Genomic DNA, 16156 nt, shown 5'->3' on the forward strand with positions numbered 1-16156 from the left:
TACATTTATAGTCTTAAAAATTAAATGATTTGCTCAAGGATGTGACATCAGAGGCAGAACTTGAACCTTAGTCTTAATCACTCTGGGGGCAGCCCTCTATCCAGTTACCTTTTATTGCCTCTCTTACATTTAGATAGAAAAGCAGATAGATAAAATATTCATGTTCAAAATATATGTATATTTAAAGAGAGACTGGAGAAGAAAGGAGGAGAGTAAAAATATATGAGACATGAGATTTCTTTGGAACAGGGAGCTCCTGGGTAAGAAACATTCTTCCACCAATGTTCTTCTCTGAACATCTCTGAAACTTAGTCTCAGAGATTTGCTTAGAGTTCTGACTTTTATCTAGGTTTAGTTAATCAATATGTATAAAGAGGAGGGACTCTGAAGCTGGCTCTCTTTCCAGTTTGTTACCATGTTTCATAAAAAGAATATTATGTGATATTAAATTATACATACACCCATACTCATATATACACATGTATGCATATATGATTGGGAAAATAGTGTAAAAAAAGACCCAGACCTCGGAGATTATATCCATTTTCCCAATTTCAGTTCTCTCTTGCCTTGACACTTGTCTCTTCTCCAATCACATTTTTCCAACCGCCTATAGAACTTTTTCCACTTAGCTGTACTATTCTCACCTCAAATTCAAAACATAGCAACACTGAACTCATTGAAATCATTCTCTCCTCATTAAAAAACCAGGTCTCCTTTTCTACCTTTTCTATTATAGTCTCTGACATAAAAACTTTGGACTCGGGGGCAACTAGGTGGCAAAATGGATAGAGCACCATCTCTAAAGTCAGGAAGACATGAGTTCAAATCCTATCTCAGCCACTTAGCTTCCTAGCTGTGTACACTGGGCAAGTCACTTAACCCCAATTGCCTCAGCAAAAATCAAGCAAACAAAACAAAACAAACTTTGGACTCATCTTTGATTCTTCTCTATGCTACATCCCTCATTTCTAATTCATCATCAAATCTTTAAATTTCTTTCTTCAAAGAGTTTCTTGAACTTCCTTCTTATTCTCCCAGTTCAAACTGATCACTTCTGGTGTGTTACTGTGAAAATCAGTTGATCTTCTTGCTTCTAGTTTCTTCTTTTTTTTTTACATTTCTTTCTACCCAATTAATCTTTCTTAAATAGGACTTTGAAAATGTTCCTACTTAAGAAGTCTTTTACTGTGTTTTATTTTTACCTACTGCATTATGCATACTCTTTCCTATCTGTTCTTCCATGATTTTTGCCAGATCTCTTCAGAAATCTTACCTAGTACATCTAGTTCTCCCTTCTTTCCAGCATAATTCCTACTTGTAAGTCAGATCATTCTCCTCCCTGCCTCCCAAATTCTATGTCAATTCCCACCACTTAGGTGTAGTTGCTTCTTTTCTTCATTCTTTCTCCCTTTCACCTATCCACCCTTCAAAGCTGTTAGTCTTTTCTCTTCCTTAAGGCCTTTTCCTATTCCATTCCTTCTCTGCCCTCAAAGTCACATCTTAGAGTTAGAGTTGTTCCCTAACTGTTGAATGTATATTAGTTGGGTCATCTCAATTAAATTGTGTCTCTCTTCTCCACAGAATTGTCCTAAGCATATACAAGGGTTTCAAAATTCCTATAGCTCTAGCAATGGCCTTCTTTGCTTGAAGCTTGCCTCATTTTTGTCTTCCCTTACTAATTTATTCCTTTTTACATTAGCTGGTGAGCACATGATTTTATTAATATTATTTTTTAAGGTATGAACAAGACCTAAAAGAGTTTTATTGCTCATGTAGGCAATTTTAACTAAAAAATGCTTATTGAATATAGGCCTTGCAGAAATATCTCTTTCTTAGTTCAATCTCTTTGTTTTTTGTGGTTTTTTTTAATTTGTTTTTTCTTTTTTCCATATCTGAAAAATGGAAAGGAAAACATATATAAGATTTGGGAAAGTGTTGTTTTAGTATGTTAGCATGGCACATGTACAATCAATAATTCAATCTAGCATCCCCAAAAGCAAGAAGATCAGAAAAATAAGCATCTGTTATCAAGCTCCAGTTTATTAATTTGATTTCCTTCATGTATATTTATATGTGTATTTACAGTGTGTTTGTACTATAAAATTACTGTATTTACTAATTATTGATTGAATTTCTATCTATGTATGTGTATATAAAATAACATAGGTGCCTTATGTGAGGTAAGAGCAAGGTACCACTGGACAGGGATGTAATGTAAATGTAGATTTGGTTATACCAGTAATTAGCTATTTGACTTTGAGCAGGACACTTAACCCTTTTCTGCTTGAGTTCAACAAACTGTCAAATGATGGGGTAAATCATCCTTACCTTCTATTTATTAATTCTCTTCATTGAGGCTTGAAATAATCCATAGTCTTATCTCAGGGCGTATATTAGATATCTATAGTCCTGAGAAGTGATTTACTACTAGGAGGCACATAGAAAACATGTTTCAAAATCTAGACTTGACCTTAGTTCTTTCTGACTCCAAGCCTAGTTTTCTACCCACCATGCTACACTATCTCTTGTGTACTTGTAGTCAGCAAATAAAATCCATGCAGAAGAATTCAACCTGATTGCTGAAGTGATCATATACATATATGAACACACATACACACTACAGAACATACAAGATAAATACAGACTAGATTGAAGGTAACCTTACAAGGGATGGCTTTTGGAGGCCAACAATCAGAGGATCAGAAAATGTACCCTAGAAGAGGTAGAGTTTGAGCTGAATCTTAAAGAGGCTAAGAATTCTAAGAGTTGGAGGTTGAGAATCAGAGCATTCCAAGTATGTGGACTAATTGGTACAAGTCTTGTGTAATAGAGACCAGCAAGTTAGCCAATAACATGACTAGACCATATAGTATGCATAAAGGAATAAAATGTAAGGAGATTTGAAGAGGTAGGTTGGAACTAGGTGCTTATTGATTGATTGAAGAATAAAGGAATATCATTTGATTTGGCAGGATGGTAGTAATTTTAGAAATGGAAAATTTAGTTGAATGAGGAGATTGAAAGTCAAATTATACAGTGTTTAGAAAAGAGCCAGAGAAATAGAGATGCTAGATTTTACTAATTTTTTCAAGTAGTTTAACTGAATAAGAGAGGAAATATATCCATTGGCAGTTGGCAGTGGTAGGATTCGAAGGTATTTTGTTTTGGGTTCTTTTAGTATGGGAGAGATTTGGTTGTGTTTGTATTCATGTAGTGAAAATTAGAGGGTAAGGACAATATTGAAAGCAATCTACTAGAGAAGACAGAAAGTGTATGGTTAAGGTACATGTCAAAGGGTTGGCTTTGGCTTCTCTACACATACTCAAAAACTGGAGTGAAGAAGTAAATATTGGGGAATAATATCAAATGAATGTGAACCACTTAAAGTAATAAAGAGAATATATTTCTGTCATGGAGAATCGCTTGTGCCAATTTAGAGGTGAAAAATTAAATATTAATTTTAGGAACTGCTAATATTTGAGGTTGGCTAAAACTTAATGCCCTCTTAACAGATAGAACATTTGAAGTCAGACCTGAGTTTGAATCCTGCTTCAGACATTTCCTAGTTATGTGATCTTGGGCAAGTTATTTTATATGTTTGTGCCTTAATTTCCTATTTGTAAAATAGAAATAATAATGTATATATCTCCCTTAAAGTGTAGTTGTGAAGATCAGATGAATTCATATGTGCAATTGCTGGACAAACCTTAAGGCACTATATAAATGCTAACTATTTTTAAATAATGTACATGATAGGTATATTTATAAGGCACCACATTGCTAATTTAAAACCAAGTGATTATACATAATTTCATTCCATAGCCTATACTCCATAAGACATTTATTTTCATCTTAATTTGCCAGGCAGTTAAGTTTTGAGCAATTAGCAATTTAAAAAAACCCTTTGCTTCTTAACTTAAGCTCTAATATTTCTCATAAACTCTACCTCTTTGGCAGGTGTAAGACAGAATCAGTGATAGGTAATTTCAATCAGGCATCATTATGGAACATAAAATAGCATTTAATTCTAATTCCACTGCATGTGGAAGTTTTTGGGGAATAAATTATAAAACAGCCTGACTGGCTCAAGTCAATTTATATTTGCTGTAGTTCATGCTTCCCATTTCATTTCATGTCTCACTGGAGGAAACAAAACTTCTTATTCCATTATTACTGAAAGCCATGATTTTCACATTACTATCACTATTCAAGAGAGAATTGGTCTGGGTTTATGTATCTTCAATTTTATAGAGTAGTTACAAAATGTGTATTTAATTGCAGATGTTAGAATATCACTATATGGTTCATGTGGGCACTTCCAAGTGATTGTAAAAACACCAGATCTGTGAAGTTGTTTTCATTGGTAGTTATTTGTCCTTTAAGTTAGCAAGATGAACAGTAAATTGTCCTGCTTAAGTTTCAAGACTATGTAAAGACTATGTGAACTTAACTTCATTGCAGTTTTAAAGACAATCTGTTAGCTATTTTAGTTATTAGCGTGTACAAACTTCATTTTCAGATCATCAAGTGTATTGTTCATTATGCAACTCATAAGACTTCAAAAAAGAAAAATTAATCTCATTTAGGTAGAAAGTGATTCATATTTGTTATATGTTCATCTGCTTGGTTTTATTTAAATATTATTAAAGGCAGGTGGATTAGATTATCTCTCCAGTATTCTCACCATCCTCTGGTTTTGATTCCATGTTTTCCTATTCAAAACTAACATTTTAAAGGATTCTCACAGAGAAGCTTATTTTTTCCTTTTCGGTTTTCTAATTATAGTAGTGTAATAGACAAAAAACTAGTCATTTATAATATAAAAACTAAAAATTTTACCCCTGGTGTCTACAAAACCAGTCATGACATGTATCCATTCCCATATTTATTATAATATTATGTTTGTGTATTGTTTTCTTAGTTGAACTTTTAATTATTGTCATTTTCTATGATTAAATTTAAAATGAATACAATTTCATTGGAGGTCTTGTTAGAGCTGTTTCAAGTACTGCATTGATGAAGCTGAGATCTCATCAATGCTTTTACTCCTTCCAGCAATTCAGCTTAACTCTTGTCTTACAGAAATTGTCTACAGAAGAGGTCTTTTCAATGGCCCAATGGGTTTATTCTGAATCTCTTGATATTGTCTAGATACTAAAGAAGTATAGAGGCTACCCCTCCCTCTCACTACATGACTTAACTACCTCCTGTGCTACATATGGTTCATTTGGACTGTACTTATAATTTTGTTTTATTTCTATATAATGCAAATGATGTCTATTCTGCAGGTTATTCAAAATATCCCCAAAATATATATAAGTATAATTTCAAGTATTAAACGTATAGAAAGACGTTTAGGACATCCTGTAGTATTCCTTGAAAGATGATTGAAAGATGGCACAGCTAATAAGTGTCAAAAATAGGACTTAAAATCAGTTCCTCATGATTCAAAGGAGGGTTTTCTCTACCTACTAGGCAAGAAATAATCAATGCATCCCTGATTCTGAATCACATATAACTTCATCATCTCAAATATTTAAACTTGTGGTTTTCAGCATTATAGGAATTCCTACTTAGAGAATTTTTTTTTTGCCTCTATTCTTAGAAAATACTTAGATGCACTCAGAAGGTGAGTGGCTTATCCAAGATCACACGGTGTATATCAGATGGAGGATCCAATGGCAAGAATTCCTCTTCCTTTTTCTCTTTGAACATTGTGCACCTTGATGATTTTCACATTTAAAAATTTCCTTGATTTTTATTTTTGTTTTTTCTCTAATGGGAGAGAGAATTTCTGTATAAATTAGTATACATAAAATAATTCTCAAAATTTTGGTACAATTTTTAAACTATTAAAACATAAAACTGTATAAAGTAGGGGAAAAGGTGTGAGAGAAAAAGCATTAGGTTGTGAACAGTTTTTAATGCCAAATGACACTGTATTTAATTCTAGAGGTTCAATGTCTAGATGTCATTAAAATTTATTGAGTTTGGGAGAGGGGCATGAATTGATCCAGCCTATATTTGAGGAAAATCACTAGTAGGTATGAGGAAGATGATTTGTGTAGGAGAAATGAAGTAGGGAATCCAGCTGAGGAGTGCTATTGCAGTAGTTCAAGATGAGAGGTGACAAGAGCTTTGACTGAGATGATGACTGCATCATAAATGGGAGATGTGAGAAATGTTTAAGGGAAAGAAAGATTTGGTAATGTATTTTTGTGAATGAGAGTAAGGAATTGAAGATGATATCAAGATTTTGCAAGCATAAATGACTGTGAGAATAAGGATGCCTTTAATAGGGAAATTAGGAAAAGTGAAGGATTTTTTCACAAAGATGATATCAAAGAGTTGTTTTAGAGATGAGTTTGAGATGTCTACTCATCCAGTTTGAAATGTTTAATTGGCAGTTGGTGATACAGGACATACTTATCTTTCTTTACATTCTCAGAAGAGTTTGTTGTTAAACAAATGTAGTATGTATTTATATATTACAAATGTAGTAGAAATGTATTTCAGTATGCCACATTGGTAACATTGTATTTTGTTTACGCTTTTTTTTTCCAACAGAGGATTACCACCTTAACTGTCACGGTAATTATTATTGCATGCTATCATCCATTCAATAAATGTTTCTCTTTGGTGTGGTTGCATGTTGGTCATAATGGCATTCCTTTTTCATTCTCATTTCCTGATTTTTATTTCTGGGTTTCCTCACAGTAATAAATTTGTACATCATGTGCTAGTCCTTGTTGATTAGACTAAATTCTGTCTCATGATAGGAAAAAGTCTTTGTCACTTTTACCTTATAAAAGAAAACATGGTTTAAAATATGGAAATTATCTTATGAGATAAAGCTGGTGGAAACTAAGATCAAATTTGTGGTCTTAAATGTTCATAAAATCTTTATTAGGAGGAGATTACATCCAGAGAAGTAAATATTTATAGGCTAAGTGTCCTGAAAGAAAGACCTAACAGCAAACCTCCATTATCAAAGAATTTCCATTGTTATTTTGACCTAGATATTTGTGTTTAACATTAATATGAAATAATTGAGTTCTCTTAACTTAATGATCTGTTAATGCCCTGTAGGGTTATTGCAAGGTACAAATCAGTTTTTATTACAATCATTGTTTTTTTGTGTAATATTTGTGCATTAGCTGTTTTCTAGAGTTCTTTTGATATCTAATCCTGATCTTATTTTTAACATTTATTTTTCTTTCTTGATTTAGGGACCCCCAGGACCTCCTGGACCACAAGGATTGCAGGGACCAAAGGTTATCTTTTATTTTGCTTGTTTCCATTAGCAGTATGTACATATATCTCTCTACAATCCCTGAAGTAGAGAGAAGGATCCTTGAAGAGCAGCAATAGTTTTGATAAAGGAAACAAGTCAGGAAGAATGAGAAAGATATTAGAGAAGAAGTTTGGTGAGGAACTGTAAGAAATAGGGAAAATAAATTTACATTTCACTGAAATTAAAATATAATTTATTTGGGGATATTGTTTTGAGAGAAAATTGAACAAGAGGGAAGTATTGATAAGAATGTAAGAATGGTAAGCCACATTATGAAATAAGAAAAAGATTTTATAAAATAAGTAGGCTGGATTAATAAGAGAGAGTCCACGTCTACCTTCAGTTTTCTCATCCCCTCAAAGTGAGGAGTATTAGTATATGTGTGTGTGTGTATGTGTAATATATAATTATATCATAATTAATGTATGATAATATTATCATATATAAAATAAGATTCCACATTTGTATGTTTTAAATATATTGCTACATGTATGTATATATCAGATTTTTTTTAATTCCCCATAAATTTTATATACAGCACTTGTACTTAATGTCGGTAGTAACTTTCTCATGCTTGGGCAAGTAATGAGAAAGGAGAGAACTAATTGCCACATTAATTCTTCGCCAAAACCAATGTTAAGGTACCCTCTACCTTGTGAAGTTTAATCAGTGAAATCAATGAATTTTTTAAAAGTTTCACTTTAACTATGGATATGCAAGATTCTGTATGTGTTTCTTATCATTAAATTGATCATGCTTATTCAAATAACTTTTAAAATATAGTACTTGCTTATACATTTAAAGGCTTTGTAACTTGCTAGAATCTCCCATTATCAAGAGCATGATACCATCTCTGTATATGTAAAAGTAGATGTGTGGAGCAGCTCGGTGGTGCAGTGAGTAGAACACCAGCACTAAAGTTCAAATCTGGCCTCAGACACCTCATACTTTCTAGATGTGTGACCCTAGGCAAGTCACTTAACCTCAATTGCCTCAGCAAAAAAATAAAAAATTTTTTTAAAATAGATTTGCCATATGATTCAGTATATAGCAAGGGTTGTTGTGATGGTGCTATAGTAGACAGGAAACATAAAGCTGAGCACTTTACATTCAAAAAGATTTCATATGTTGCTTACTATTCTACTTTGGAATTCAACTAAACTGCACTCAATTGTACATTAACTCAATATTTTGTGTCTTGGCAAAATAGTACTCTCTGAATTCTTGAATACCAAATTACAATATTCTGGTGAATGAAGGGTCAATTAATTTATAACTGTGGCTTACATGTCCCTGTAAACATATGGGTTTAAACATTTAAAAGGGTAAATGCTTAGACATCCCATTGTGACAACATTGAGTGCCATTTAGTCAGTGAGCAGAACTAGAACCTGGCCAGTTCACTTTTTCAATATTTGTTTAACTATATTTTGCTACTGTTATAGAAAGAACACTACAATACAGGAAGGCTCTTTTTCTCCATATAGATTTCATATGTTCACTTCTATACCTTCCAAAATAAGCTCTGGAAAGATTTAAAATTATATTACAGTCCCTCAAACTCAAAAGTTTTGTTTTGTTTTTCAGCCAATGGGAACAACTTTAGTCATTTCATGTTGTGGTTTCTTATTCTATCACCAAATATTTCTACAAAATGCAAATTTGAGCCCACTTTCTTGGAAAATGGTCTGTTTGACAAATCAATCAAGTTCTAAAAAGTTTTCTTTGTAGACAGTCATGGATAATGGTCAGAGAATTTGATCCATAGAATATAATAGAGAATATCTTAGATACAGATTCAGATATATATATACACATATATATATATATATATAGCACACCAAAACATCTCTCCTAAAACATAACTATGTCTGTACAGCCTATGAAATTGTTTTTCACGTGAACAATTATAATAAATATTATCATCATAATAAATAATAAATATAATATATATAAAAATATATCTTTCAAGAAATCTGCTGGTTTTTTTATCTTTCCAAATGAAACATGGCAACATGTCTGGATTCAGATATATACAGCATATCAAAATATTCCCCCTAAAACATAAGTATTTATGTATGGTTTATGTAATTGTTTTTCATATAAACAAATATAATAAATATTATCATCATTTTATATATATATAATATAATATATATAACAAGAAATCTGCTGGTTTATTATCTTTCCAAATGAAATATGGTGAAATGTCTATAAATTAAATAAACCTTGGTCTGGTGTCCGTGGCATGGGTTAATATTTTTAATAACTTCAATCAAAACATAAATCATATAACTTGTAGCATGAAGTAAATCAGGAATTTTCAACATAGTATTAACTATAAAAAGTAGCTCCTTTCCTAGCATGGTGGAGGATATTAAATTTTTCTAGAAGTAATTTTATAATCAGATGATCTTTGATTTATTGTATCTTCTAAAAATGATAACCCTTAAATCAGAGCATATTCACCCTGGTTATCTTTTTGATATCAATGTTTAAAATTGAGCTGCTACCAGGGAGGCTGAGGCTAGTAGATTGCTTAAAATGAGCTGCAATAGGCCAAGGGCAGGAAGTCTAACACCAATATAATAAGCTCCCAGAAAAGAAAAGCAGGGATGTCAGATTATATAAGGTAGATGCCTGGGCAGAAAGAAGAAGAAATCAAAACTCCTATGCCTATGAGTAGTCATTGTACTTCTAGCTTGGACATGAGAGAGACCCAGTCTCAAAACAAAAGAAAAGAATGTCAATTAAAATAGAGCTGTAAATACAAGAGGCCTTGCTTGTTATGCTTTGGGAAATTTCAGTACTTTACTTTGTTCCAACAGTGGGTTACCAACAGAAAGAGTTTGAAGGATTTGGGAATTAAAAAAAAAAACCTTTAAGATTTTTGGTTCAGGGCATGGCCTGATCTGCCTTTAGATGGTCTTGAGGGTTTTATTCTTGTTGCAGTCATTTACACCAGTGCAATTGTCGCTATCGTAGCCTTGGGTCCTAGCTACTATATACAAGCACCGAAAGGACTAATTTCTCAAAGCAACCATTTTCAAAGTTAGACATCTGCTTTGATATCAGAATTTCTTATGTAGTTTTGATTTGGATCATTCTAATTTATTTCATCTGATGGGTTAGAGGGTGCTGTTACATAGTAGAGCAAATGATAAATGGAGACTAGGGAAACACTGATTCTTTTTTCTCTTTAAGGGTGAGCCAGGATCTCCAGGAACACCAGGAGTCGATGGTGAACAGGTATAATCCAAGTAGATCATTTCTGTTGTTGCTGTTATATCATTACATCTATTTTTATTATAAAATAGCAGTTTAAGATCCATAAAAATTGATCAATGCCCATTACACAAATGATTTGAAATTATTATAGTCATAATTTAAAATCAATTATATTTTATTTCAGAGATCATATTTGATTTCAGAAAATATAACTTACTTGATGCTTTAATATCATAATGGTTATAATTTGCAAATTATTTTGTGTGTATATATATACATATATATATTTACAAAATTCATTGTGTATGGAGTCATATAATTTTATAAGGCAGACAATTTAATTCCCACTTATATACAAAGAAACCCCAGCTCAGAGAGATTTAATAGTTTGTCCATGGTCATATACTATCAGAAATGGTATTTGAACTGAGATCTTCTAACCATTAAACCATGCTTCCTCTCTATGATATAATGCCACATTGTACTTGTTTAACAATTTTATATTGATGTTTTATACCTGTTATCTGCAATTTGGTCTCAACAATCTTATGAAAAAGACAGACTTGGATTAAAGAGGAAAAGATAAAACAACATATCAAACTTAAATACCATATCATTTGAAAAAGCTCTTATCATTCAATAAGAACTAAGGAAGAAATAATTTTTTGAGATATTCTAAGACAATGGTCCTCAGTTATTATTTTTGGGCAACACTTTGGTCGCATTTAACAATAATGTTCATAATAGGTTATATGTAAATCATAAAATCTTTGAGCTGAGTGAAATTATGAAATTTTACCATCCAACCCTCTTATTTAGTACGAATGAAATATGGTATGAACATAATGCAGAGAAGGGAGAAAGAAGTTGTCTAAGATAAAATCCAGATCTTGTTTCCACCTCTGCTTTTTAGTACAGCACATTATCTCTATTTTATGGATCAGAAAATTGAATCTCAAAGAGATTTATTTACTTATAGTCACAAGCATCAGATCTTTGATTAAAACTCAGGATTTCATACTTCAAGTGCAACATTCATCACATATATCTCACTGCCTTGTCAAACAAATCCCATTTAATCTTTAAAAGAATTATATCCCTATTTCAACTCGTCTCAGAATAGATATTCGTTTTGAGGATAGCTATTTTTGCATCTCATGAGGGGTCCAGAGAGCTGGCTTCAGATTCAAGCATTCAGAGGTTCAAATCTCATTCCTGACACATTAGTAGTATGACCCTGAACAAATCATCTAATCGTGCAGTGACCCCAATGATAATAATGATACTTAACATTGATATGATGCTTTAAGGTTTACAAAGTACTTTACAAATATTATTCCATGTTATCATTATTGTGAAAATCAACTGAAATATTTGTAAAGAACTTATCATGGGGCCTAGTATATAGTAGAAGCTATATAAAGGCTTATTCCCTTATACTTTGCATCCCCCCCCTCACCTTTATCATCACAAAAAACCTGATACCATTATTGTTATCATTTTACAGATGAGAAAACTGGGGCAAATAAAGGTTAAATCATTTGCTCAGCACTACATAGCTGGTACTTGCTCCTGCACCACCTACCTACTATCAATGAAGGAAATTTTCTCACTGGTAGTTCCCTACATAAATGAAATTGCAAGTCTAGATAAAAACTCACAATATCAATGATCTTCATTGACAGAAATTACCAAGGATAGATGTAAGTTATGCTAGAATTAAAAAATAAAGGTAACACTACTCAATATGATAGCTTGGCTGTCCTAGAGTCTATACAGAAACCTGTTCTTTTTTGTAATTTATTTACAAATATTTGTAAATGTTCCTATCATTCAATCTCGATAAGTGAATTTACATTAGGATAAGATTTCTGGACATGATTAAAATCAGATTGACCCATAAACTGTGAAAATATCCTTTCATAATTGTTGATTCATTTATGACAATTTATTAAATTATATACATAGCTCTATAACAAGTGTTATAAAATCAGAAAAAGAATAAGGAAAGCCATTCTTGTCCTTTTGTTGTTCATAGTGTCCTAAAGGACATTATTCTGTATTTTTAGAGCTATAGAATACTATTTCTGATGCTTTCTAAAAGGAAATGAATGTTCCCTTCTGACCATGCACCATTTGTGCTCAGCCAAGAACTCAGTCACTGAATACAATTGTTTCCCAATGGAAATCACTTCAGTGGTGGTGGTCTGAAGTTGTGATCCTCTCAGCATAATATAAGACAAATTCATTCTATTTCTTACATGTGAAATAGGTATAATAATGCCTGCAGTGCCTGTTTCAAAGAATTATAAAGAGGGTAAATCAGATCAGGGGTGTTAAACATTTAGAGAGAATAGGAATGACAAATGTGAAACATCATTAAGCATTTGGGAGTTAGTAAACTTTTTTAAGCAAGATAAATTGTTTCAATGAATAATATCAACAATATTTTTTGTATTTTAAAAAAAACTCTGCTAGGTGGTACAGTGGATAGAATACCAAGCCTGGAGTCAGGAAGATTCATCTTTGTAAACTCAAGTATGGAATCAGACTCTTATTAACTGTGTGATCCTGGGCAGGCACTTAACCCTATTTGCCTCACTTTCCTCATTTGTAAAATGAACTGGAGAAGGACATGACAAATCATTCCAGCATCTTGCCAAGAAAACCTCAAATGGGCTCATGAAGAACCAAAAACAACTCAATATTAACAAGAAGAAACAATATAGAGATAGATTTGATCTTTAATTTTGAATTGATATTCATTTTTTGAGAGACAACATAAAGCAGTAGATAGAGATCTGACTCTGGAGTCAGAAAGATTAGGATTCAAGTTCTACTTCTGAAATACACTGGTTATCTGACTATGGACAAGTTATGTAGCATGCTTATTTAACCTACATCAGATTGCTTGCTGTCTTGGGGAGGAAAGAGATAAGGGAGGGAAGGAAAATTATCTGGAACACAAAGAATTGCAGAAATGAATGTTGAAAACTATCTTTTGCGTGTTTGGAAAAATAAAATACTATTGAAAACTTTTTAAAATTATGTAACATCTCAGCACTCTAGGTGACTCTCTAAGACTATATGCTGTAGAGAAAGTGCCAACTTACACCGAGAGAAGTTTCTTCATCTGGGAGGTTCCTTATTCCATTGAAACTGCAAGATCAACCCCTAGTCCCCTATCCTACCCCTATAAATATAGGTCACACTGTTGAAACTTTAAAGCTGAACACTTTGATTCCATAAAGGGTGACAATGTCAGATTTGAGTGTTGAAGTCAAATATCAAGGACATATGCCGCCACCATCTAATGCTATGTTTTCCATACTTCAGTGGAATGAACAAAGCACTTTTGGGTCTTCCTTTAAATGAGAAAAACAGTTTTGATGTACTTTATGTGCTTTTTGTAATGTGAGTAACAAAAGCATCGTCTAACTCTGTGATCCTAGGCAAGTCACTTCTCTCTGTGTAAATGCTTGCTCTAGGCATTCACTACATTTGCGAACATCTTTGTACCACTCTGCACTTATTATTGCCAGTCTCCATTAATTCCCAGGCCCTCAGAGAAATCTCTGGTCACTGTCTCTTGCAGTGCTTAAACCAATTTTACCAAGCTTATCTCTGTCTGAGGTCTTCAGAGATAACAACCATGTGCAAGCTCAGGGTCTTTTATTCATGTGTTCACATCCTGCCCCTGACCTCCCAAATGAATATCAAGTCAAAGAGAGCAACTTTGTCCTCCCCACTCTTTAAATAGAGTCTATGAGGTCACATGTACAGCCAATCAGAGAAGGAGACGCTTCCCCCTAACGATGCAATCTCAATGTGGCCAGAGTTCTTGCCCAAGAGACAGTCTCTGTTTGATCACAGAAATCACTTCTGGGAGGTCTCAAACATTATTGCTTGTTTACTTCCCGGTGCACTGAATGAGACCCGACCCTTACATCTCTGGGTTTAAAAATTTCCTCACTTGTTTAGATTAGATGGTTTCTAAGGTATATATCAGCTCTGACATTCTGTCAGAGCCTTTGCAATTTTACTGGGATCTGTATGTAATCATTCAGAATCATTGCAGTGTTGGGGGGGGGGGGACATCTTTGTTCACCTGCAACTGTTCTGAAAATATGCCTTACTCAAGATCTAACAGGTGGCCATATAAAACTTGTTATATGTTTTAGGGCCCTAAAGGCTCAAAAGGAGACATGGGAGATTCAGGTCAGCCAGGTGAAAAGGGAGGAATTGGACTTCCTGGATTACCAGTGAGTATATATATATAAATATTTGGGGAATGAGAGTGTGTATGTGTGCTAACTTTCAGGTCCAGAAATATCAAATCACTAGGAAAGATTATTTGTTAGCTTCAGAATCAGAATATTGGGCAGCATAATTTTTCTGTTAGAAGATGGGGTGATGTGGACAGGTGCGGTTACTGTAGAAACTTTTGGACAGACAGAACTCATCAGAATGTTGGAGATTGCCTGACTAACAACTCCAATTCAATTCCCTTCTGAAGGGAACTCCCTTCTGGCATGTAGTAGCTACTTAAAATAAGCCTGTTTTTAAAAGTATACAATAATGGAAACTATAAGCTTGCAAAGCACCTTACCATACATTATTTCACCTGATTCTCTTATTAAAATAAGTGCCATTATAATCCCTATTTTACAGGTGAGAAACCTGAGGTTCATAAAGTTCATAACAAATTTTCATAGCTAGTGTCTTAGTTGGAATTTGAAACCAAGTTTTCCTGATTCTTGATTAGCACTGTGCCACACTGATTTTTTATAAGAATCCAACTAACTAATCATGGAATACAATGTTTCATTTTTTTTCTATATCATGCTCATTGGAGGAAATAATTGAAAAAAACCTTCCTTGGCCATATTCTTGTTTGTTAATTAGTCTCCATAGAAACTTGGCAAATAGTTGTCAGAAAGTCAATTACAAGCATAAAATAAGCCTGTTTTTAAAAGCATACAATAATGGAAATAGGGGAAGAATATTTTGGTACCCTGTTGTGAGTGTGTTAAAAACAAGTAATAATTTATAGGAAAATTGGATGTATAATTGAAGTGTATGAAAAGACTTCTTTTTCCTATGAAATGCTTGTCAAATTAGCATCAATAATTTGGGCAAAATTCTTTTTATCAGGTGGCGAATGAAATTCAGATTTGATGTGCAATTAATAATGGAGTAACTGCTACTGATGGGATTTTATGGAAGCTTTTATTTTAATCAGAAATATTATTAAGTAGCTACTATATGCCAGAAACAGTGGTAAATACTGGGAATACAAAAAGAGGCAAAAAATAATCTCTGCCTTCAAGTTGCTCACAATGTAAGCAAACAACTATACATAAACAAGCTATATATAAGACAAGTAGGAAATAATTAATAGGGGAAGTTATTACAATTAAGAGGAGTTGGGAAAGGCTTTTTGTAAAGATGGTAGTTTAGTTAAGACTTGAAAGAAACCAGGAAAAGTTGGTGGGGATGAGGAAGATTTTGCAGAAATGGAAGAAAAAATGACCAGAGCAAAGGGTTGGAGTGTGTTCAAGGAACAAACACCATAGAAGTCATTGTCACTGAATTAAAGACTATGTGATACAGAATAATGTTTAAGAAGAC

General features: G+C 33.1%; 1 protein-coding gene across 1 annotated transcript in view; it reads left to right on the forward strand.

The window, feature by feature from the left end:
• Positions 1–16156, forward strand: part of COL25A1 (collagen type XXV alpha 1 chain) — a 547679-nt gene that overhangs the window by 490667 nt on the left and 40856 nt on the right. The window contains exons 24-27 of the mRNA XM_051965978.1: positions 6571–6594; positions 7233–7277; positions 10502–10546; positions 14707–14787. Of these exons, the coding sequence (XP_051821938.1) occupies positions 6571–6594; positions 7233–7277; positions 10502–10546; positions 14707–14787 (195 nt within the window). The remainder of the gene's footprint in view (positions 1–6570; positions 6595–7232; positions 7278–10501; positions 10547–14706; positions 14788–16156) is intronic.

Source organism: Antechinus flavipes, chromosome 6 (genome assembly GCF_016432865.1).
Source record: "Antechinus flavipes isolate AdamAnt ecotype Samford, QLD, Australia chromosome 6, AdamAnt_v2, whole genome shotgun sequence".
NCBI classification, from domain to species: domain Eukaryota; kingdom Metazoa; phylum Chordata; class Mammalia; order Dasyuromorphia; family Dasyuridae; genus Antechinus; species Antechinus flavipes.